Genomic DNA, 25,744 nt, shown 5'->3' with positions numbered 1-25,744 from the left:
TTTGCCCCGAGTATAGGCTACCAGAAGGGTAATCAGGACGGCGGGGGGAGTCCACCAGAAAAGTCAGAAAGTAAGCCGGGGACTAGTGAGAAGGATAAGGTAGACCGGGAGCAGTCTGGTAGGAAGCCTCCTGGGGTCATATGTTACAATTGTGGGAAAGTCGGACACTTTGCGTCCAGGTGCTTTGCCCCAAAGAAGGAGACGGGAAAAGGAAAGGCGGCGTTTCCGACTGGCTGTTTTGAGTTGGTAAGCAAACCGCTAGGAGAGGAGAGGGCTTACAAAGTTCAGGAAGGGCACGAGAGGTTTATCTCGGCCGGATTGGTGTTGGTGAAGGAGGGGTTAACCGCAGTTCCAGTGCGGACCTGGAGAGACACGGGAGCGTGTCAGTCATTGATATTAAAGAGTGTGTTAGAGTTTAGTTCAGAGACCCAGACTGGGGAGGTCAGGGTCAAAGGCATTGGGCAAGGGACTGAGGCAGTACCCTTGCACCAGATACACCTACAAAGCGACTTGGTCTCTGGACCGGTCACGATCGGGGTGAGGCCTGAACTACCGATGAAAGATGTGGAAGTCTTACTTGGTAATGACCTCGCTGGCGGAAATGTGTTCTCAGCAGTAAAACTGACAGGTCAGCCTGCCAGCATTGAGACCTCACCCATGGACTCACAGGTTTATCCTGTTTGCGCAATGACTTGGCGTATGTCCAGAAAGACTGCTGAAATAGCTCTAGCTGAGATGTTTCTACCAGCCTTGTACCAGGAGGGGGTAGAAAGTGAAACAGGAGGGAGTGAGGAAATTAAGGTAGATTTATCATTAGAAAGGAAGGAATTTGTACAGGCACAGGAGCGAGACGAGGAGCTGATGGTTTCGGCGGGGACAGCTCTCTCTGAAGCAGAATTAAAAAGGGAGCCAGCAGGCTATTGTGTGGTGGGGGGAGTGCTAAGGAAGAAAGGGAGACCAAGTACCGTGCCCGCAGATGAGGAATGGGGGATGGTGCCAAAAAGTTATGGGGATGAGATTCTTAACCTGGCCCACAAGATACCCCTTGGTGGACATTTTGGGGGGAGGAAAACAGACGGCAGAATCATGAAAGAGTTTTACTGGCTGCACAGGAGGAAGGATGTTATTGACTATTGCAGACGTGAGTTAACACAGTTAGAGGCTATTAACATGTTAAAAGCCCACCACGATCAGAAAACAGATCTAGCTGGTGATATCATGAAAATTAATGAGGCTAGGGTGCCACCTGATAAGGGGAAAACCCATTTTGAAAAGATAAGTGTGGTGCTAACCAGATGGGAGAACTCTATTGTGTTGACTGACTTTGCTGTTGAGTTCGCTCCCTTAATCCCCGAACAAAGTAAACCGCTAAGAGAGCTAATTAAGCGACACGCCCACGTAGGTCCAGATGTCCCGAGGCGATGCAAAGAGCTGGGACATGGAGCTGTTGCCACATCAGGTCAGCCGAGTGAACAACACCCCTATAGAATGATTAATTCAGTGACAAATGGGCTAAAGAGCACAGAAGTGTATATTGGCGATGTAGTGGTCTGGAGTGACACGTGGGAGGAGCACATTATGGCAGTAGAGGAGCTGGTTAAATGGCTGTCTGAAGCCAGCCTGACAGTGAACCTCGCAAAAAGTGAGTTCGGCCGTGCGAAGGTCACTTATCTGGGATTTGTGGTAGGACAGGGGCAGCTGGCTCCGATGCAAGTTAAGGTACGGGCTATCTCTGAAGTCCCCAACCCGACAGACAAGAGAGCCCTGAGAAGGTTCTTGGAGATGGTGGAGTACTATCGGAAGTTTTGCAGGGAAAAAAACAACTTTGTGGATAGTACCCACCCTCTTACTAAGCCCTTGCCAAAGAATGCTAAATTGGTATGGGACAACCCTTGTTATCTGTGTCTGGGGTGAAAACCACTGAGAAGTTACACTGATCACAATTCATTAGTGTTTTCGGCCACTATGAAGTTTGCTAAGTTGGAGCCTGGTTTTAGAGGATTATTAAAATAACACATGTAAAAGGAACAGAATGTGATTGCTGACTGTCTGTCAGGTGTTGACAACTTAAAATTCTCCGTATTAGCCAAAGAGCTGATGAACATGTATATCTGTGTGTATCTAAGAATGTATTCATGCCTATTATCTTTAACCCGGTAAAAATCCTTTGAAGGGTAGGGATGTGACGAAAGAACCAGTTATCAGAAGATTGATGCCGATAAGAGGACAATGGGGGATCATGCAAGGTGCTAATAAGAGAGAGACGAGAGAGATTACCGAAAGGAGACACGGTTCCGAGTATTGTCAGAGACTGGTGGCTTTGAACCCTGAACTATTTGAAGTTTGATGGACAGGCGATACCCCAGCAGGGGGATAAAAAGGGACAGGTTCGCTAAGGCAACAGACACACGACTCCACGAGGTAACGAGACCCTGGAAGCGGTGTGCCCCCCCCCCCCCACAAGTTGGTGGGAGTTTTTGAGGTCTGGTCGCGGGACCAGCCATAGACGCACAGGGTAGAAAGGTACGGGTCGGCGGGAACCTGGTGTGTGTGTCCACCCTTGCCTGGGTGCCGGGTTCACCGCAAAAGAATGATCATATCTGGAATGGAGGGGTCACAGTCGGTGACCTCAGAAGACATTACAAAGGGCTCGCCTGAAAGCTAACTGCAAGGAATATCGAAGGTCTGTTTGGAATCCGTTTTGAATATTCATTCGCTTTCGCTCTCTCTCTTCCCCCGCCCCAATGGCACAACAGTGATTACTGTGAACTGAACTGAACTCAATTGAATTGAACTTTGCGTCACTTGAAACTGATCATTTACCCCTAGACTGCAATAGAGCTTGATTGATCCTATTATCCTAGTTCTGTGTACATGTGTGTTTTATCATTGCTAAACTGTTGCATTTATATCCTTTTGATTAGAGTACTGTGTTGCTTATTTCTTTAATAAAACTTTCTTAGTTCCAGTAATCCAGACTCCAACTAAGTGGTCCATTTCTGCTGGTTTGGCAACCCAGTTACGGGGTACGTAACAGGCAACTGTGGCTGACAAAGGAAGGCAAAGACTGCATAAAATCAAAAGAGACCGTATATAATTTAGCAAAAAATTAGTGGGAAGCTAAAGATTGGGAAGCTTCTAAAAACCAACAGAAGACAACTAAAAAAGCCAAAAGAGGAGGAAAGATGAAATAAGAAGGGAAGCTTGTGAATAATATAAAAGAAGACAGCAAAAGTTTTTTTCAGATATATAAAGATTAAAAGAGAGGCAAGAGTGGATGTTGGACCACTGGAAAAATATGCTAGAGTGGTAGTAATAGGGGACAAAGGAATGACAGACAAGCTTAATAAGTGCTTCGATTTAGTCTTCACTGTGGAAAACACAAGCAGCATACCAGAAATTTGAGTGTAAGAGGACAGAAGTGAGTGTAGTTGCTATTACTAAGGAGAAACTGCTCGGAAGCTGAAATGTCTGAAGGCAGATAAGTCACCTGGATCAGATGGACTACCCCAGGGTTCTGAAAGAAGTCACTGAAGAGATTGTGGAAACATTAGTAATGATCTTTCAAGAATCACTAAATTCTGGAATCGTTCCAGAGGACTGGAAAATTGAAACTGTCACTCCACTCTTTATGAAAGTAGGTTGGCAGAAGAAAGGAAATTATAGGTCAGTTAGCCTGACTTCAGTGGTTGGGATAATATTTGAGTCCATTGTTAAGGATGAGGTTTGCGGTACATGGTGGCACATGATAAAATAGGCCAATGTCAGCATGGTTTCCTAACGGGGAATCTTGCCTGACAAACTTGTTGGAATTCTTTGAGGAAGTATCAGACCGGATAGACAAAGGAGAGTCAGTGGATGTTATTTACTTGGATTTTCAGAAGGCCTTTAACAAGGTGCTGCACGTGAGGCTGCTTAACAAGCTATAAGCCCATGGTATTACGAAAAAATTACTAATATGGATAGAAGATTAGCTGACTGGCAGGAGGCAAAGAGCGGGAATAAAGGTGGCCCTTTCTTGTTGGCTGCTGGTGACTAGTGGTGTTTCACTGGGGTTGGTTTTGGGACCTATCCTTTTCACGTTTTATTTCAGTGATATGGATGATGGAATTGATAGCCTTCTGGCCAAACTTGCCGACTATACAAAAATAGCTGGAGCGCAAGTAGTGTTGAGGAAGCAGGGAGTCTGCAGAAGAACTTAACAGATTGGGAGAGTTGGCAAAGAAGTGGCAGATGGAATGCAGTGTAGGGAAGTGCATGGTCATGCACTTTGGTAGAAGGAATAAAAGCGTAGACTATTTTCTAAATGGGGAGAAAATTCAAAAATCAGAGGTGCAAAAGGACTTGGGAGTCCTTGTGCAGATTCCCTAAAGGTTAGCTAGTAGATTGAGTTGGCGATAACTTTGCAGAGGGCAGTGAATCTATGGAATTCAATGCCACAGATAGCTTTGGAACCCAAGTCATTGGGTATATTTAAAATGTAGCTTGATTGTTTCTTTATTATTAAGGATGGCAAAAGGTTACAGGGAGAATGCGGGACAATGGGGTTGAGAGGGATAGTAAATCAACCTTGATGAAATGGTGGAGCAGAATCAATGGGCCGAGTAGCCTAATTCTGTTCCTATATCTTATGGTCTTATGTTCTTGTTGAGCACAGGGTGATACAATGACTGAGCCTGTGGTAGTCCATTATCAAAATCCCACTGCCCATCCTCACCCTTACACTGGTGTTCACACGCACACATACACACGCGCTTTATTTTCAGGAGAAAATATTTCAAAGATCTCAGGTGAGTGGCCGGTGTACAATAACCATAATGTGTTTAGGTTGTGTGAGGTGTTGGGACAGATAGAAGCGATAGGGAGGTTCTTGCCTCGCATAAAATTGAAGCAGTTAATGCAGTTTATAATTTTTGTATGCCTGCGAGTTCATTGTCTGGTAGGGGTAGAGAGGCATGTTCTGGAGAAGGTGAGAGAAGGTGGCTTTGATGGGTTAAGAAGACAGAAAATTAGTCAGATGGGTCAGGATGAAGTTAAATCTAATTTTATGGATATGCGGGAACACTGTGAAAAATTCATTCCTGATATCACGTGTGGAATGTAGCCTTGTCCTGAATGCTGGAGTTTTTAGAGCTTCTTCCCCTACCCATATAGCTTTCAAGATCAAGAAATTACTAAGTCTGACCTGCTTGCTTATGGACCTGGTTTCTGTTGCTGGCAGCAATGCTGTCGAAGCCATTTTCACCTGATGGTTTCATGGTGAGGCCTGGCTCAATGTTTAGAATACATTTTTCTTTGAGCTACTGATCAGTAACCAAGACCTGGTTGGAGGGGGAGAAGATGGAGCAGTTATGGTCCAGACCTTCTCCATCCGTTGGTTGGATACTGCACCCTGTCTCCAAGGTATTTGCCCTCAGAGGTAAGGGTTTCGCTGCTGGAGACTGTATGTTCTGTACTGGCTGACTGTTCCTGGTCTGCTGCCCAGCCATTAGTTTGTGGTTGTGCTGAGGGGTGTCAGCTGAAGCTGACCAATGGTTGGAACCAGGCCCGAACCTGCAGCCAAGCCCAGTGCTTGTTGTAGAGATTCAAGCCAGTACATTGGGTCAAATATTCAGCTGTCTCCTCTTTCAAGACCACCTATCTTATTTATTTTTGTAAATTTTGCTGATACTCCAGTTCCTTCAAGCATTCTAAGATTTCATTCCTAACAAAGTATTTGTGCAGCTATGTGTGGGAGAGTTAGTAAACCATAAGACCATAAGACCATAAGACAAAGGAGCAGAAGCTGGCCATTCGGCCCATCGAGTCTGCTCTGCCATTTTATCATGAGCTGATCCATTCTCCCACTTAGTCCCACTCCCCTGCCTTCTCACCATAACCTTTGATGCCCTGGCTACTCAGATACCTATCAATCTCTGCCTTAAATACACCCAATGACTTGGCCTCCACTGCTGCCCATGGCAACAAATTCCGTAGATTCACCACCCTCTGGTACGAGACTCCCCCATCATGGGAAACAACTTTGCCACATCCACTCTGTCCATGCCTTTCAATATTCGAAATGTTTCTATGAGGTCTCCCTTCATTCTTCTAAACTCCAAGGAATACAGTCCAAGGGCGGACAAACGTTTCTCATATGTTAACCCTCTCATTCCCGGAATCATTCTAGTGAATCTTCTCTGAACCCTCTCCAATGTCAGCACATCTTTTTTTAAATAAAGAGACCAAAACTGCCCACAGTACTCCAAGTGAGGTCTCACCAGCGCCTTATAGAGCCTCAACATCACATCCCTGCTCCTATACTCTATTCCTCTAGAAATGAATGCTAACACTGCATTCGCCTTCTTCACTACCGACTCAACCTGGAGGTTAACCTTACGGGTATCCTGTACGAGGACTCCCAAGTCTCGTTGCATCTCAGAACTTTGAATTCTTTCCCCATTTAAATAATAGTCTTCCTGTTTATTACTTCTGCCAAAGTGCATAACCATACACTTTCCAACATTGTACTTCATTTACCACTTCTTTGCCCATTCTTCCAATCTATCCAAGTCTCTCTGCAGACTCTCCGTTTCCTCAGCACTACCGGTCCCTCCACCTATCTTCGTATTGTCAGCAAACTTAGCCGCAAAGCCATCTATTCCATAATCCAAATCGTTGACGTACAATGTAAAAAGAAGCGGCCCCAACACGGACCCTTGTGGAACACCACTGGTAACCGGCAGCCAACCAGAATAGGATCCCTTTATTCCCAATCTCTGCTTCCTGCCAATCAGTCAACACTCTATCCACATATGTAACTTTCCCGTAATTCCATGGGCTCTTATCTTGTTAAGTAGCCTCGTGTGGCACCTTGTCAAAGGCCTTCTGAAAATCCAAATATACAACATCCACTGCATCTCCCTTGTCTAGCCTACTGGTAATTTCCTCAAAAAATTGTAATAGGTTTGTCAGGCAGGATTTCCCTTTAAGGAATCCATGCTGAGTTCTGCCTATCTTGTCATATGCCTCCAGGTACTCTGTAAACACCAAGAAAAAAGTTGGGTATGGGACAACAGGTAGCTCATGATTGAGAAGATGCATTTTCTGCATCAGAATACTTGAAGGATGACATACCTACTTGTTGGATATAATGCCCTGTATCCAAAAGGGTAAAATTTCCAGCAGGAACACAAAAGACTAAGTAGTGCCATTAAGCCTAGTACCAGTCTGGTAAATCCTCTACAACAAAAATATTCTTAGTAAAATCAAAACCAAACATAATGTTGCTAGTGGGGTCTCAGAAAGTTGCTGTATAATTGTAGTAAGTATATTGTAACATTTGCCTTCTAAAACAAGTTGAAGTTTATAGTCATCTGACTGTGCGTATATACAACCAAATGAAACAATGTTCCTCCAGGCCAAGCTGCACCCACAAAACACATATCACACGCAGCATGCAGAACAAAATATCACCACAAATAAATTAATAAAATATAATTCAAAATGCATCTGAAGTGTGCAGCACAGGTAAACAGGAAACACTACAGTAAACAGTAAACAGCCTGCTATCCTAGTGAAGAGACGTCAGTGGTGGCAAGGTATTCACTAGTCTCACAGCCTGAGGAAAGGAGCTGTTACCCAGTCTGACAGTCCTGGTGCTCCTGTACCTCCTCCCTGATTGTAGTGGGTTAAAGAGATTGTGCGATGGGTGGTAAGGATCCTCAACAAAGTTTTGGGCCCTTCGTATACAACACTCCTGGTAAATGTCACAAATAGACTCCGGCAGTCCTCTTGGTAGTTTTACTATCCTCTGTAGATGCCTTGCAGCTTTCTACCACACAATGATGCAGCAAGACAGGACCCTCTCGATAGTGCTCCTGTAGAGAAGTATTAGAATGGGGGCGGGGAGCCTTGAATGACTCAATCTCCTCAGAAAGTGGAGACGCCGCTGTGCCTTCTTGACTATTGAGGAGGTGTTGAGGGTCCAAGTTAGATCAACTGTTATGTGCACACCAAGGAAATTTGTTCTCTTTGCTCTCTCCATGGCAGATCCATTGACATGCAGTGGAGAGTGGTTGACCTGCGCCTTCCTGAAGTCCACAATCATCTCCTTTGTCTTGTCCATGTTGAGACTCTGGTTGTTGTTCTCCCACCATTTGACAAGCCTCTCTACCGCTGTGTGCTGTGATGCTTTCAGATTGCCTCCTGAACAATCCCTATTAGCCCACATGCAATTCATATTTATGTCAGTCCAGGACCAAGGGTAAGGGGTGTAGGTGTGACTGGTGGAACGTGGAAGGAGCAGAACAGCAAAAGAATGATGGTCATGGGTTTGAAGTGTACCATTTACTTGAGAAAATATGGTAAAATCTTTTGTAACACTGACATTTTCTTACTGAATGAAATATAATCAGATGTATTCTGCAAGGCAGAGTAAGAGGTGGATGCCTATAAGGCAGCACTATGCAGCTGAAAGATTTTGGAAAGCCAGGGTTACTTACAGCACAGGATATGCAATGAAAAGGTTGTGAACCTGCGCTTGGATCGGGCTACAGGAACTGCTCAAGGATTGGGCAACTGCCTCTGGAAAAGTACAGCCTGTTATTTTAAGCAGGAACCAAGCCAAGCAAAGCAAACCATTTAGAGATTAGGAACAAGGTCTTGTTGTATAGAAAGAATTATGCTGGCTCTGGAGAGTTTTTGAGGATAAGTACAATAAAATGTGAATTTGGAGCAAGAATTGTTGTTAAGCTGCTCATTCTATCAATATTCTCAAAACGTGTGTGGCATTTCTTATTCCATTTTTATGTTCCATGCTGGCTGGCAAATTGGACAGACAGCCAGCTGTGAGCAGGTGGGTAGGAGCCGTGCTCTGCTTCCAGTTTTTTGTCCTTTTATTTCCTTTATTTTGATTTCCACCCAGTTTATTGTAGGCAATATTTTCCGCTGTGTTGGATGATGTCACCCTGTGATTTAGCTTTTGGTATTGCTACCTTTAGTAGAGTGTTACGGGATATATTACCGCTGAAGTCTGGCTTGACACTGCCAAAATGGGATCCACAAACTATGCCCTGGGAGGTGCCTGAAGCTCTCCATAACTTCCACCTTCTCCAGCGGGATCCCACCACCCAGCACATCTTTCCTTCCCCCCCCCCCCACTTTCTGCTTTCCGCTACGTGACTGTCCTGTCCATTCATCCCTCCCCACTGATCTCCCTCCTGGCACTTAAGCTTGCAAGCAGAAAAAGTGCTACACCTGCCCCTACATTTCCTCTCTAACTACCATTCAGGGCCCCAAACATTCCTTCTAAGTGAGGTGACACTTCACCTGTGAGACTGTTGGGTCATCTACTGTATCCGGTACACCTTGTTTATCGGTGAGACCCGACGTAGATTGGGAGACCACTTCACCAAGCACTATGCTCCATCCGCCAGAAAAAGTGGGATCTCCCAGTGGCCACTCACTTTTAATTCCATTTTCCATTCCCATTCCAACATGACAGTCCATAGCCTCCTCTACTGTTGCAATGAGGCCACACTCAGGTTGGAGGAGCAGCACCTTATATTCTGTCTGGGTAGCCTCTGATCTGATGGCATGAACATCGATCTCTTGAACTTTTGGGAATGCCCCCCGTTTACCATTCCCCATTCCTTTTCCCTCTTCACCTTATCTCGTCACCTGCCCATCACATCTCTCTGGTGCTCCTTTCCCCCTTTTCTTTCTTCCATGGCCTTCTGTCCTCTCCTATCAGATTCCCCCTTCTCCAGCCCTGTATCTCTTTCTTCAATCAACTTCCCAGATCTTTACCCGATGACCCCCCCTCCCCGTTTCATCTATCACCTTGTGATTCTTCTGCACCCTCCCCCCCCGCCCAACTTTCTTACTCGGACTCCTTGCCCTGATTTTTTCCCGTCCTGGTGAAGATCTCAACCCAAAACGGCAACTGTACTCTTTTCCATAGATGCTACCTGACTTGCTGAGTTCCTCCAACATTTTGTGTGTGTTGCTTTGAATTTCCAGCATCTGCGGATGTTCTCATGTTTTTGATGGGGCAAGTGGTTGAAGGGACAAGTTGCACTCTTTCCACCATTTACACTGGGCTTCAGTGATATAAGAACTCAAGGTTCACAGTACGATGGTGGATGCTCCTCCTCCAATTTGATGACCCACATGATTCAATGAAGATGTAATATTTTCTGAAATGTTACATGAGAGCATTTAGCTCATTTCATACGTTCTCTCTGCAGTCACTTCCCGTGATTAGGTTCAAAATGCCTCTTGAAGTCAGGCTTGTGTCCTGACTACCAGAGCCAATTGAGTGTGATTAGGGCTTCGATCATCAAATCACAGGCAAACTATTACACAGAGACCCTATCTAGCCCATTAAGTCCCTGCCACTTGGTCTGTGGCCTGGCAGATCATGAGTCTTCAAGTACGCACAGCTAAGCGCAGTTTAAACGTGTTGAAGGTTCCTTCTTCTCTCAACCTTTTGCACTGTGCATTCTAGATATGTATGACTCTTGGTGTAAATAGACCCCCACTACCTTCTGGATCAACAAGAAATATTGCTCATCTCCTATTGAAGCCTTTTAACTAACCCGCTTGACTTTCAATCTCTCTGTAAAGGTAGTAGCTGTCTAGTCCACTCATTATTCTATACATCTGAATTAGTTTTCCTTCAGCCTACCCAGTTCCTATGAAAACGCAATGATATACAACCTTTCTTTGCAACTACAATTTTCCAGTCTAATGTGTTTTTCTAAATCTCCTGTGCATCCATCCCCCTGCAATCACATCTGATCTAGGATGCAATGACCAGAATTGCACGCAGAACTCAAGTTGTTCCATGAAGAGTCCTGAAAAAATCTTACACACTGTGCTTCAGCTAGTAAAGAAAAGCATCCTATCTGCATTTTAACCACTTTACTAATCTGTTCTTTTGTCTTTATGGTCATTTGTGTGCATTACAAGGATCTTCTGTTCCTCCATATCACTCATAACATATAATTCATGTTAATTTAAGTTTTTGATCCTTTTTCATGTTCATTTTAAGTTTTACTTTTTATAGCATTTATAATGTGTATGCACGCGTATGATAATAAACTTGAATTTGAACCCCCCCCCCCATTTAAGTGTATAGTTCCTTGCCTTTCTGCACCTTCCTGAATTCATAATGTTATACTTCTCTGGATTAAATTCTATTTGCTACTTTACCTTTTGCTTGTATGTTACTACTGTCTCAAGCATTTCCCTTGTTTTTGACTATGTGGAGAACTTTTGGGTCATTTGCTTACTTATTTTATCATGTCCCAACATTAAGATCTCAACCTTTCATATATACAGTATTACGCAAAAAGCAGCAGACCACATTCTGAGCCTTTGGAACCAACAAGAAAGAGCTTTCAGTCACATGAGCATCATCAATCATTATCCTTTGTTTCCCGGCACTGAGCAATTTTGGATCTAAGTTGTCACTCTTCCTCGGATCCCAAGGACTTTTATTTTTTGGCAGCCTGGCAAGTGGACCTTGTCATATGTTTTGTTAACATCCTTGTAGACTACATTAAATACATGTCCTTGAAATCGGCTCAAAGGAATCACAGATGGAACCTTCATTTAAAAACACCAAGCTGATTGTTTCTGATTAATCCTCTCCTTTCTAAATTAAGATTTGTAGGGTGCCTTAAAATGGAATCCAATAATTTGCCCAGTATCCAAGATAAAACAATTGACCAGAAATTATTTCCTTATCCCTATCTCTTCATAAACAAAGGTTCAACATTAGCAATCTTGAAGCATCACTCCTGCAGTCAGGAAACATTGAGAAAATGTAGTCTGATCATCTGCAATATTCTTCCTTGTCTTCCTTTCATGCTGTTATGGTGATTTATCCAATTTTAAGGATTCAAGAAATTGGAAATATTCTTTTACTCTGTGTATCCCTGCTAATGTTTTACACTTGTTCACCCTGACCATAATATCAAAAACACAATCTCTTTCGTGAAGACCTCACCCATGTACACTGACTCTGTACACTGTGGACTTTTTATCATTAACAAGTTCTCCTCGTTCCTCAGTTGGATTCATATCTCTGTTTGCTTTTTGAAATTTCAGTACGTCCTTTCTAATCAACTGTGCTTTCTCATATACTAATAACCTTGACATCAGTTTCCCCTTTTGCCTTGTACTTTGTACACTTTGTCATCCAAGGAATTCCAGATAGGGCAGTTACAGTTTGTTTTCTTATTCTGAAAACACTGCTACTGTAAATCTGTTGAATCAACATTTTGAATGCCTTCTATTGCTCTGAGACTGATTAATTTTCTAGTTGTTTCTAGTTCACTTCTGCTACATCACTTATCAATACAGACACCAATTTAGAATATTTACATCTATTTGATCTTTGTTCTTTTCCACAACTACATGGTCCATTTTAACATACTAGGGGGCTGTTCAGTCACCTTATAACAATGGGAAGCTGTCCTTGCGTCTCGTGATAGGTGCTTTGGGCTTTTTGATCTTCTGCATAATGGGAAGACAGAAAATGTCTGGAGTGGGTGGGATCTTTGGTTATGCTGGCTGCTTTTCCTAGGCAATGAGAAGTGTAGAGAGTGTCCGTGGAGGGATGGTTGGTTCCCATGATGTGCTGAACTATGCCACAGTTTTTTATGATATTGGGCAGAGCAGCAGGCATATCAATTTGTGATGTGTATGGATAGAATGATTTCTGTGCCATGGATAAAAACTGCTGAGGGTCAAAGGAGACGTGCCAAACTTCTTTTGTCTCACTGGTGTGCTGTCATGACAATGATGTCTATGTGGTTGGGCCAGATCAGGTTTCTGGTGATGTTGCTCTCAACCTTCTCAGGGGCACGTGTAACCCTCCAACCTCCCGATCTAAAGGACCGGCAATGTTGTTTTGTTGACATTGAGGGAAAGGTTGTCATGACAACATGTCACGAGGCTCTCTGTCTCCTTCCTGTACTCCGACTCATTGTTATTTGAGATTTGGCCTCTTACTGTGGTAACGTATGAAATCTTGTAGATGGAATTAAAGCAGACTCTAACCACACAGTCATGAGTGTATATGGAGTTGTGTAGGGAGTTGAGGATGCAACTTTGTGTAGCATCAGTTTTGAAAGATATCACATGGACACGTTGCTGCCTGTCCTTACTGACTGCAGTCTGTTAGTTGAGAAATCAAGGGTCCAATTGAAAATGGGGGTGTTGAGACCCAGGACTAGGAGGTTGGAAATGAATTTGCTTTGATTTATAGTATTGAAAGCAGAGCTGTAGTAAGAAAGAAGTAGTCTAATGTAGGTGTTTTTATTATCCAGATGTTCTGGAGATGAATATAGGGTGAGTAGATGGTGTGTGCCATGGATCTTTTTTAGTCGTTGATGCATTGAGGTGGATCAAAGTTGTCTGCGAGGCCAGAATTAATGCGTGCCATGACCAGCCTAAACAAATTGGTTAATGATAGTGGACGTCAGAGTCACAGGGAAGTATGTCTGCGATGGTGACTGTTGGGTGACAGGTGCTGTTGGGGTGGGTGATGAGATTCCAGTTACCTTCTTTTCAAAATGTGCATAGAATGGATTAAGCTCATCAGGAAGGCATGTGCTCTTGTCGGCAATGCTGCCTGATTTTGTTTTGTAGCCTGTTATAGCATGTAAGACCTACCATAACTGATGGCTGGTTTGGGACTCTGTTTGGATTTGATCCCTTGCCATCCTTGATAGCCTTACAGAGTCATATCTCAACTTCTTGTACAGGCCAGGGTCACCTGATCAGAACACTAGAGTTCTAGACTTCATTAGGGAGTGAAACTTCTGGTTGATCGATGATTTCCATTGTGGAAACACCTATTCTTCCTTTTGCAAAGTATGACTTCAACCAATAGAATACTTTCCTTTTAATGCTCATTAATTTCAATTTTGCCAATATTGCTGTTGCAATGTTGAAAAACGTATACTCTCATGGAACTTAAAATACTGAAGATTTCATGCATAATAGCTGTGACTAATCAGAGGTTAGTCTACATGTCTGCTGTAAATTTAGCAGGAAATATTTTACACATCAAACATCACTAGGAGACATTGGAGTGTGCGTAGCGAGATAGATATTTCAAAAGAAGCGAGTGGGGACCCTCAGAACATTGAGCACGCCACACATCACTGGGAGACATTGGAGTGTGTAGCAAGAGAGATTTCAAAAGTGAGTGAGAGTAGTTGGGACATTCTGCATGCCACACATCACTTGGAGATGCCGGAGTATGCCTAATTAGGCACTTGACAAGGTCCAATAAAAAGAAAGTAGGTTTGAGGAGAGAGGACATTGTAAGAGTGGCCATTGTGTGAGTGGGCCAGTGTTAGAGTGGGGAATTCAGGCTTTGACAAAGCTTTGACAAGGTCCAATAATAAGAAGGTGGGTTTGAGCAGAGAGGGCATTGTAAGAGCGGCCATTGTGTGAGTGGGCCAGTGTTAGAGTGGGGAATTCAGGCTTTGACAAGGTCCAATAAAAAGAAGGTAAGTTTGAGCAGAGAGGACATTGTAAGAGTGGCCATTGTATGAGTGGGCCAGTGTTAGAGTGGGGAATTCAGGCTTTGGCTCAGGGAAGCTTCAGCGAGGAGAGGCAGAGGCTGTAGGTAGATTCTTTTCATTTAATTTTTCTTTCATTCTTCCTTTCTTTCCTCCCTCCTTTCTTTATCATTGCACAGTTAGAGCAGTGGGGATGCCAGGCAGGATAGTGGAGTGCTCCTCTTGCAGGATTGTGAGAAAGCATGTAGATCGCCAGTGTCCCTGACAACTACACCTGCAAGAAGTGTATCCAGCTGCAGTTTTTTTGCAGACCATGTTATGGAACTGGAGCTGGAGCTAGATGAACACAGGATTTTTTGGGAGACTGAGGGGTTGATAGACAGGACGTGCAGGAAGATAGTTACAACCAAGGTGCAGGACATAGGTAACTGGGTGACCATCAGGAGGGAGAAAGGGGACAGGCAGCAAATGTCCCTTACTGTGGCTGTTCACTTCAGTAATAAGTATAACAATTTTGATACTGTTGAGGGGGGATGACCTGCCAGGGGAAAGCAGCGGTGACCGGGTCTCTGGCACCTAGTATGGCAAGAAGGAAAGGGCGAGAAGAGAAGTGCAGTAGTGACAAGCAATTCCATAGTTAGAGGAGAGGTCAGGAGGTTCTGTGGGTGAATGAGTTGTTGCTTCCCGGTTGCCAGGTGTAGGAACATTTTGGGTCAATTCTACAGCAATCTTAAGTGGGAGGGTGAGCAGACAGAGCTGGTGGTCCAGCTCTGTACCAGTAACATGGGAAGGTCCCGTAAAGTGAGTTCAGGAACTTAGGTGCTAAGTTAGAGGACGGGTCCTCCAGGGTTGTGATCTCAGGATTGCTGTCCATGCCACGTGCTAATGAGGCCAGAAACCGGAACATAATACAGCTTAACAATGGTGCAGAAGGGAGGGCTTCAGCCTTTTGGGTCATTGAGCTGTCTCCCAGGGAAAATGGGACCTGTTACAGGCAGCACGGTTTGCACGTGAACTGGAGGAGGATAATATCCTTGTGGGAAGGTGTGCGAGTGCTGCATGGGATGGGGGAGTGGATGTTTAAATCAAAGTTGCAGAGGGTGTGAACCAAAGCGCCAGAGCAGATAGTGAAGAACGGACAGGACTGGCAGCTCAGTATTTTGGGATTCTGTTGTTTTAGATGTGAAAGAGCGGGAGGGGTTAATGGGTAAAGGGTGGCATTACCAGTAAGGGGAAATGTCATGGCAGTGCTCAGACAGGACAGACTATATATAAACGCTATGGACCATTTCTACTGAGGTTATATGAATGGAACTGGAGAATAAGAAAGGTATGACCATGGTAATGGGATTATATTACAGACCATCCAATCATCAGCAAGATTTAGATGAGCACATTTTTAGTGAGATCACAGACTGTTGCAGGAACATAAGGTTGTGATAGTAGGTGTTTTTTTAACTTTCCACATATTGACTGGGACTCCAATACTGTAAAAGGCCTGGATGGGATCGAGTTTGTCAAATGTGTTCAGGAAAGTTTCCTTAATCAATACATAGAGGTCCCATCTGGAGAAAGTGCAATACTAGATCTCTAATTAGAGAATGAGACAGGGAGGTGACAGAAGTTTGTGTGGAGGAACACTTTGCATCTAATGATCATAATGCCATTAGTTTCAAGATAATTATGGAAAAGAATAGGTCTGGTACTTGGGATGAGATTCTAAACTGGGAAGGCCAATTTTGATGGTATCTGAAAGGATCTAGCAAACATGGATTGGGACAGGTTGTTTCCAGGCAGAGGTATGCTTGGTAAGTGGGAGGCCTCCAAAAGTGAAATATTGAGAGTACAGAGTTTGTATGTTCCTGTCAGAATAAAGGGCTTGGTTTCTGAGAGATATTGAGGCCCTGGTTAAGAAGAAGAATGAGTACGTGGCAGGTATAGGCAGGAAGGAACAAATGAGGTACTGAGGAGTATAAAAAATGCAAAAGAAGGAAATCAGGAGGCATAAAAGAAGGTATGTGGTTGCTCTGTCAAACAAGGTGACAGAGAATCCCAGGGCTTTTACAGTTATATTAAGAGCAAAAGGATTGCAAGGGACAAAATTGGTCATGTTGAAGATCAGAGTGGTCATGCAGCTGAAAGAGACGGGGAAGATCTTAAATGTTTCTTTACATCTGTATTTACTTAGGAGCCAGACATAGAGTCTGTAGAAGTGAGCCAGTGCAGCGGTGAGGTCTTGGACCCGCTACAGATTACAGAGGAGGAGGTGTTTGATATCTTGAGGCAAATTAAGGTAGATAAATCTGCAGGGCCTGACAAGTTCTTCCCTTGGACCCAGTGAGAGACTAGTGCAGAAATTGCAGGGTCCCTAGCAGATATACTTAAAACTTTCTTAGCCACGGGTGAGGTGGCGGAGGATTGGAGGTTAGCTAATGTTGTTCCATTGTTTAAGAAGGCTCTAAAAATAAACCGAGAAATTATAGGCCACTGAGCCTAACATCGGTAGTGGGTAACTTATTGGAAGGTATTTTAAGGGACCGGATATATGAGCATTTGGATAGATGGGGACTGATTAGGGACAGTCAAGCAACACACACAAAATGCTGGAGGAGCTCAGCAGGCCAGGCAGCATCTATGGAAAAGAGTTTAGTTGATGTTTTGGGCCTTGCTGAAGGGTCTCGGCCTGAAATGTCGACTGTACTCTTTTCCATAGATGCTACTCGGCCTGCTGAGTTCCTCTAGCATTTTGTGTGTTGCTTGGATTTCCAGCATCTGCAGACTTTCTCTTGTTTGTGCTAGGGATAGTCATCATATCTTTGTGCATGGTAAGTCACATCTAACCAATCTTATAGAGGTTTTTGAGGAAGTTACCAGTAGGGTTGCCAACACTGTCCCGTAATAGCCGGGACATCCCGTATATTAGGCTAAATTGGTTTGTCCCATACGGGACCACCCTTGTCCCGTATTTCCCCCTCCAAGTTAGAGCGTTCCTATGAAATTGTTCGTAAGCTGAAGAAGCAATTACCATTAATTTATATGGGAAAAGGTTTTGAGCGTTCCCAGACCCAAAAAATAACCTACCAAATCATGCCAAATATCACACTAACATATAGTAAAAGCAGGAATGATATGATAAATACACAGCCTATATAAAGTAGAAATAATGTATGTACAGTGTAGTCGGGAAGATTAAGCCAAAACCGATTTGTAGAAAAAAATTGGCACGTACATGCATGCGCACGCAGGTGCCCGCACAAGACTTCATGGTCATGGTAGTCTTTCTCGGGGTAAACACAAGTGTCCTGTATTTGACTGCTACTTTTGTCCCTTATTTGGGAGTGAGAAAGTTGGCAACCCTAGTTACCAGGAAAGTTGATGAAGGCAAGGCAGTGGATGTTATCTACATGGACATTAGCAAGGCCTTTGACAAGGGGGATGGTCAAGAGGGTTCAGTTACTTGACATTCAGGATGAGGTAGTAAATTGAATTAGACATTGGCTTTGCAAGGGAAGACGGAGAGTGGTAGTAGATAGTTGCCTCTCTGATTGGAGGCCTGTGACAAGTGGTGTGTTGCAGGGATTGGTACTTGGTCACTTGTTGTTGATCATCTATAACGATGATCTGGACGATAATGTAGTAAACTGGAACAGCTTGGGAGTGTAGTAGACAGCAAGGAAAGCTATCAAAGCTTGCAGTGGGATCTGGAGCAGCTGGAAAAATGGGCTGAAAAATGGCAGACAGAATTTAATGCTGACCAGTGTGAGGTGTTACACTTTGGGAGGACAAAACATCGTAGGACTTACACGGTGAGTGTTAGGGCACTGAGAACAGAAGGATCTGGGAATGCAAATTAATAATTCCTTGAAAGTGGCTTCACAAATAGATAAGGCAGTAAAGAGAGAGCTTTTGGTACATTGGCCTTCACAAGTCAAAGTATTGAGTACAAGCGATGGAATGTTACGTTGAAGTTGTTTTCAACAGTGAGGCCTAATTTTGAGTGTTGTGTGCAATTTTGGTCACCAACCTACAGGAAAGATATCAAAAAGATTGAAAGGAAAAAAGGAAAATTTACAAGGATGTTGCCAGAATTTGAGGATCTGAATTATAGGGAAAGGTTGACTAGGATAGGACTTCATTCACTAGAGCGTAGGAGAATAAGGGGAGATTTGATAGAGATATGCAACATTATGAGGGGTATAGATAGGGTAATTGCCATCAGGTTTTTTTCCACTGAGGTTGGGTGAGACTACAACAACTAGAGGTTGTGCGCTAATGGTGAACTACTTAAGGGCTAGAGGGAATTTCTTTACCCAGAGTGTGGTGAGAGTGAGGAACGACTTGCTTGCTGAAGTAGTGGATTTTGGTTTGATTTCAACATTTAAGAGAAACTTGGGTAAGTACATGGATGGGAGAGGTGTGGTCCTGGTGCAGGTTGATGGGACGAGGCAGATTAATAGTTTGGCATGTACTAGATGGGCCAAAATGCCTGTTTCTGTGTTCTAGTATTCTATGACTCTATGAAAGCTAAATGATTTTGAAAAATAAAGTACCATTTATGCTATTTTCTGGAGTTTCTTTAGCTGCTTTTCCAAAATACAGCAGCAGTGGTTACTGGCAACAGTTTGGCATCGTATAAAATTTTATATTCTTGGCAGGGCATGGAAATGTACTTATAGACAAAATCTAAACTGTTTACAATTTTCAGGAATGCTTGAGTAACTTTCAAAGTATTCTTTTTTAAATAATTTATTAAGGTGTTTGATGATGTTTAGCTGTCACATTTTAAGATAATTAAATATCACTCATCTGAGAGTAAATATTTGAAAATGGAGTATGGAGATTAAACATTGAATTTGGATAATGTAGCTTGTAGCTGGAGTTTGTACCTTTCCTGACTTGTTATAGTTCAGTAAAATCAAAACTGACGCTGTCGGGAATGCTTTTAACCCATGTGTCAGAGCAGCGAGTCATGCTAATTCAAAGTGTCATTCCCTTCTTCACGTTGGTCAATCTCACGACCTCTTGCACAGAGGTGCCTAGTTACTGCATCTTAGTGACCTTCCTGGTGACCATATAGAACAGGATTGAGGTTCTCACATTATTTTGTGTGTACAGGCGACATGGCAGTATAGTGGGTAACACAGCGCTTTACAGTACCAGCGACCTCGGTTCAATTACCACTGCTGCTCATAAGGAGCTTGTACGTTCTCCCTGTGACTCCCTGGGTTTCCTCCCACAGTTGGTGGGTTAATTGGTCATTGTAAATTGTCCCCTGATTAGGCTAGGGTTAAATCGGGGGATTATTGGACGGTGTAGGACAAAGGGCCTATTCTGTGCTGTATTTCAATAAATATCAAAAAAACCCAGCCCAGTATCCCTGGATCAGTCACATTAGTGATGAAAGGCAAGTTTGCTTAGAGTGCAACCCAACTGCTGAATTGTTAATGTATCTGGTATCTGATGAGACAATACTGAAAGGGATCTGTGCGTTGTGTGGAAATTGGTGGATCACAAGCAGATGTTTTTTCTAATCATAACAGTCGCATTTTATTAATGTGTCCCAGGCTGATTTTACAGTGCAGACCAAAAAACAGAACGATCACTGTAATCTATTGTGTAGTAGTCAGCGATATGATAATATGTATAAATAAAAGTGCATTAACTAGTTCCACGTTGATAAATACTTACCAAGTTATTTATAAATAGATGATAGTGATTCTGGCTTTGCTTTGGTGATAAAAATGTAGATAAGATTGCAATAAAATGACATACTGTCAGAATATTGGTGAGCCTTCTAATATGCTTTTGGTAGCCCATCTGATCAGGGAGGGAGAAAGCCGTTTAATAAGCTTAACATGGAAAGAAACCGCACCCTTTGCAAGATTGGAATAAAGTAGAATTTATTCTGAGAAAAGCCTTGCCTTAGTAGCATTGACTTTAAAGGTCTGTTTTTAGTTGCACATCTGCTTCCAATATAACTTTATAAAAAGTTTTGGCAGTGCTTGGTCTAGTTTTATGGACTGTAAAAGATTCTAATCATACAATGGATCAGGGTTGGTTATCTTGCAGTGTTTATTGAAATAATTTTCTCTTTTGACGGGCATTATTTTGAAAGGCTAATATGGTTTAACATTCAGATGAATTTAGGCACAATTTAAAGAAAAAGAAACAACAAATGCTAAATACACTGCAGGTTAATCAGCACTTGAAAGAGACTATAAAAGCCAATCTTTCAGACATCTGACATAGTTTCATGAGAATAGAGGCTATTTTAATCTGAGATAAAAAGAAATCACAGTCAGAAGAATACAAGATTGGTAGTTGATACTTAAGAAATATTGTGGAAAATTCTCTATTAAGTGTAAGAAGTTGTAGGAAGTTGAATATATAGTACATCTTAATATGGTTTATGAAATAAAAGTCCCAGCAATTATCCACAAATTCAAAATGAAAGATCTTTCTTTCTGTAGGCCACAACAGTATTTCTATTTCTTCCCTTTCTCATATATTCGGTATAATTCAGGTGCAAGTGACAATACTTGTTTGCTGAAGCATGAGTTACTTGTTTTTTCAATTATTCAATGAGAAAGAAAGTACAAACAGAAGAAAATCTGCAGATGCTGGAAATCTAAGGCAAAACACACAGAATACTGGAGGAACTCAGCAGGCCAGGGAGCATCTATGGGAAAGAATAAACAGTTGATTTTTCGGGCCTGGACCCTATCATCAGGATTGGAAAAAAAGATGAGAAGTCAGAGCAAGAAGGTGGAGGGGGACTGGAGGAAGAAGCATAAGGTGGTAGGTGATAGGTGAAACCGGGAAAGGGGGCGTGGTGAAGTAAAGACTGGGAAGTTGATTGGTCAAAGAGGTAAAGGACTGGAGGAGATGGAATCTGATAGGAGAAAGTTGAAGATCATGGAAGAGAGGGAAAGAGGAGGATCAGCAGAGGGAGGTGATGGGCAGGTAAAGAGATAAGAGAGGGAGGAAAATGGGAATGGGGAATGTTGAAGAGGGAGCAGGAATTACCAGAAATCGATGTTCATGCCATCAGGATAGAGGCTATGCAGATGGAATATGAGGTGATGTTTCTCCAACCTGAGCGTGGCCTCATCATGGCAGCAGAGGAGGCCATGGACTGACATGTTGGAATTGGAATGGGAAGCGGAATTGAACTGGATGGCTACCAGGAGATCCCGCTTTTTCAGGTGGTCAGAGTGTGGGTGCTCGGTGAAGCGGTCTCCCAATTTATGTTGGGTGTCACAACCTTGGATTCAGCAGCGCAGCAGATTCAGCAATTGTGCTCGTGAATATGCACGTGTCAGCTAATTATTATTTCATTGTGATTGTATTTAACTCTATTCCTTCCGTCGTAGCGTTTGTTGAGACTTGAACCCAGGGCACTAACACAGCAAAGCTTTGCTGCCTGCTTGCATTTGGCCTGAGAAATTGGACCATTGAGTCAACTGACTCTGAAGACAGTGGTACTCATTTTAATGTTTAGATTTTCTTCTCAGCCGCAGTGTAGGCTTCGTTTTCCATTTGAGAATTTTAGTTAACGGCCCTGTCTGGCCTAGTGTTTATTGTTTTCTTTTCCCTTAAACACTGTTCGCATTAAAGTCTGTGAATTATCGAGTCCCCTCAGTGTCTCTCAGTCCGCACTTGGGCCATATCTGCACCGGGTGACAGTCCGGTCTCACCGATACATAGGAGGTCAGACCGGGAGCACTGGATACAGTAGATGGCCCCAACAAACTCACAAGTAAGGTGTCGCCTCACCTGAATAGGACAGTTTAGGGCCCTAAAATGGTACTGAGGGAGGTGTAGGAGCAGGTGTGGCACTTGTTCCACTTGCAAGGATGAGTATGTACCAGGAGATCAGTGGGGAGGGACAAGTGGACAAGGGAGTTGCGTGTGGAATGATCCCTGCAGAAGACAGAAAGAGGCGAGGAGGGAAAGATGTGCTTAGTGATGGGATTCTGTTGGAAATGGCAGAAGTTATGGAGAGTTAAATGCTGGTCACAGAGGGTAGTGGGGTGGTAAGTACTTTATTTTATTTGGTGACTTTCATGATCCAAAGGCACCCTAGAGCACTTTGTAGAATTTTTATGGGAAGATCTTGTTCGGCAATTCAGCAGTTGATCAGTTATTATCAAGTTAACATAAAGAGCAGCCCGATTAGCAATTAGTGCCCTACTTCAAGAAATTTGTTTGAGAGCTAAATATTGATCAGAACACCAGAGAATTTCCCTTCTCCCCAGTAATTCCACATGACTTTTGGTTCCACCAGAGAGAGCAGCAAGATAACAGTTGCCTCAGTACTGTGTGCAGTGTACTTTATGAGCTTATGTTTTTGTGTAATGCTTGATTCCATAACTTTCTGTCAGATTGACAAAAGCATAATTATCAAGTTAAGATTGCTGGAAACGTCCTCCATTTGATACTGTCATGTTTCAATTGGTAGAATCCTCATCATTTGAAGACCTTCATAGTATCTGCCTTTGCTATCCATCCCCCAAATGGCTTGATACTCTAATACAGAAAGGGTTGCCCTACTTAATACATGGCTCTAGAGTTTGTGCAGATTTATATGGATTCTGTCAAGAATCTACACTTGGTGCTTAGTCTGACCAATTGCATTTGCACAGATCTGATGATCCTGGGTACTATTCATGGCCTTGGTTGCAACAGCTCCTGAATAAGGAAGTCCCTGCAACTGACATATCACCCCTCTTTCCTTTTCCCCATCCACTCTCCCCCCCCCCCCCAGTGTTTGGAAAAGGACAACAGTTCTGCTGTGCAAGATCATCTGAGAAAATTCACCTCATGGTCTGGGTTAGTGTCTCCTGATCTTTGTCTGGGTTGTACATGTTCCAACAACTGGTATTGCTTGCTGGTTATCCACGTCTTGAAAATCTTTAGGGCTCTGCAAAGTGGAGTGGAATTGACTTACAAGATCAGTTGAATGCATCCAATTGAATAACACACTTGATGATATATCAGGCGTACTACTGCGCTTAAACACAAGAGATTCTGCAGGTGCTGGAAATCCAGAGTAACATATGCAAACACGAGGAAATCTGCAGATGCTGGAAATTCAAGCTTTGGGTCTTGGCCCAATACGTTGACTGTGCTTCTTCCTATGGATGCTGTCTGGCCTGCTGCGTTCCACCGGCATTTTGTACATGTTGTAACATATGCAAACTGCTGGAGGAACTCAGCAGGTCAGGCAGCGTTTATGGAGAGGAATAAAGAGTCAACATTCTGGGCCAAGATACTTCATCCACACTGGTAATGAAGGTGGCGGGGGGGTGGGGGGAGTTCTGGCTTCCTCCCCCTTCCTTTCCAGTCCTGAAAGAAGCATCTTGGCTCCAAATGTTGACTGTTTATTCCTTTTCACAAATGCTGCCTGACCTGCTGAGTTCTTCCGGTATTTTGTGTGTGTTGCTGCTACTACTTCTTAAGCTATACCTGACTGAGATGCAGTGAAATTGAGAAGGATTTCATTTCCTTCAACCTATTTTTTGAATAACCCTTTCAAAGAGAGAAGCATCTCTCCTGTATGCAGAATTCAGCAATTCGCTCTGGGAGGGCATATTTGGTTAGCTACTGGGAGAGCAGGCCTGCAAGCACACTTGAAAGTTGAACAGAAGGGTGTGTGTGGTAGGACATTCTTGCATTGGCAGGGAGAGCATTAATGTTTGCCAAGCAGGCCTTCATCTCCTTTCCAATCTCGTACCCCGTTCAAGGCAGCCTCTGTCACTTATCCTAATCCAAACAAAGGTATCCCTGTTCATCTCCCAGCGTATTGCCTTTACAAATATTTTGTAACCTTTTTCAACACCAAGTTGTTCTTTTCTAAACAACAAAAAATACCATTTTAATGAAAGAGAACTTTTCCTTCCCATGGATGTCCTATTTTGACGTTTGCCATACATACCCTGGGCTTGCTATAGTATATTGTGGAATAAGGATTAAATATGTAGCAATGGCCTCTGGCTTGAAGGCCGCAGAGCAAACTGAAATTCATAGTTGGGGGTGTTGCTCTGAACTTTGTTCCTTTGAGAGAGCTGGAAATATTTGCCTAAGCTTGAATGAATTCGGTCTGTTTTCTCTTTTTTTCCTTATGAGAAATATATGCATGAATGCATGTATGTACTTGAATGTATGACTGACTGTCAATGTTCTTCTTTAAACACTTTGTCAGTTAATGTCCTTCAAGTGCGAGGTTGTTAGGTATAGCCCTCACTGTGAAGTTGCTTTGCTCTGCAAGTTTACTTTAAGTGCAAGACTTGAAGCGGACGATTATAAATATTGTGGACTGGCGCATTCTTCTATTTTAATGGAAGATGGGATTTGATGGTCACTGCTCTCCTCTCCCTTAGGAGTTTTTCTTTGCTCTCCTGTTAGAATTATTGGCCCACGTGAAGAGCTTCCTTGTCTCTAAAGTAGCGATTTAGTTTAGTTGTCTTAGCTAGTAGGGTCTGTGGGGAGGGGAGGGAAGTATGTAGAAAGTGGGAGTGGGACAGGGACTTATAGTCTTGTTCTGGAGCTAGGATTAATCTGCCTGCTTTCCCTATGCTCCAACAAAGCTAAGGATGCAGTGAGTGATAGGAAGAGATGGTAGAATGCTGAGGAGGGATTTACAGCTGAGGACTAGATTGTGAATTAGATTACCTGGGTATGTTGACGAGCCAACAGTCTCCAGTACAGAAGTAGTAAAATTAACGTGCAGAGATTTGGGTTTGATGAAAAATGTGTAACAGGAAGCTGGTAAGGAGGCCATTGGTATAAACAAAAAGCTCAAAGTATATTTATTATCAAAGCATGTATACATTATACAACTTTGAAATCCGTTTCCTTACAGGCAGCCAGAAAACAAAGGAACCCTAAAAGAACCCATTTTAAAAAAAAAGGCGTCAAACATCCAATGTGCAGAGAGAAAAAAAAATTGTGCAAACAGTAAAAGCAAGCAATCACGAACAAGAGAAAATCTGCAACTGCTGGAAATTACCAAGCAACACACACAAACTGCTGGAGGAACTCAGCAGGCCAGGCAGCATCTACAGACATCCCACCCTGCAAGAACACATTCCAGGGAGGTGGCACCCCCGCTCCCCACAACCCCATATCCCCCCACCGGTCGACCTCCAAGGGTGTATGTAATACTTTGTTTAGTGATTTTGTCAAATCTGTAAACCAAGTTGCGTATATGCAGAAAATGT

The 25,744-nt window shown here is 43.2% G+C and overlaps 2 protein-coding genes across 5 annotated transcripts in view; both read left to right on the top strand.

Moving 5' to 3' along the window:
• LOC140202624 (synapsin-3-like) overlaps positions 1 to 25,744 on the top strand; it is a 344,209-nt gene that overhangs the window by 147,292 nt on the left and 171,173 nt on the right. The gene's annotated exons all lie outside the window — the stretch shown is intronic.
• Positions 688 to 25,473, top strand: LOC140203255 (uncharacterized). The gene is made up of 2 exons (XM_072269271.1): positions 688 to 2,683; positions 25,387 to 25,473. The coding sequence occupies exon 1, from the start codon at positions 688 to 690 to the stop codon at positions 1,912 to 1,914; it is 1,227 nt and encodes a 408-aa protein (XP_072125372.1). The 3' UTR covers positions 1,915 to 2,683; positions 25,387 to 25,473.

Source organism: Mobula birostris, chromosome 9 (genome assembly GCF_030028105.1).
Source record: "Mobula birostris isolate sMobBir1 chromosome 9, sMobBir1.hap1, whole genome shotgun sequence".
Taxonomy (NCBI): domain Eukaryota; kingdom Metazoa; phylum Chordata; class Chondrichthyes; order Myliobatiformes; family Myliobatidae; genus Mobula; species Mobula birostris.
The sequence above is the reverse complement of the archived record's forward strand: the minus strand, read 5'-3'. Positions and strand labels throughout refer to the sequence as shown.

What these genes read in the sequence shown, in the direction of transcription:
- LOC140203255 (XM_072269271.1), top strand. Translation starts at nt 688, where the DNA reads ATGACTTGGCGTATGTCCAGAAAGACTGCTGAAATAGCTCTAGCTGAG.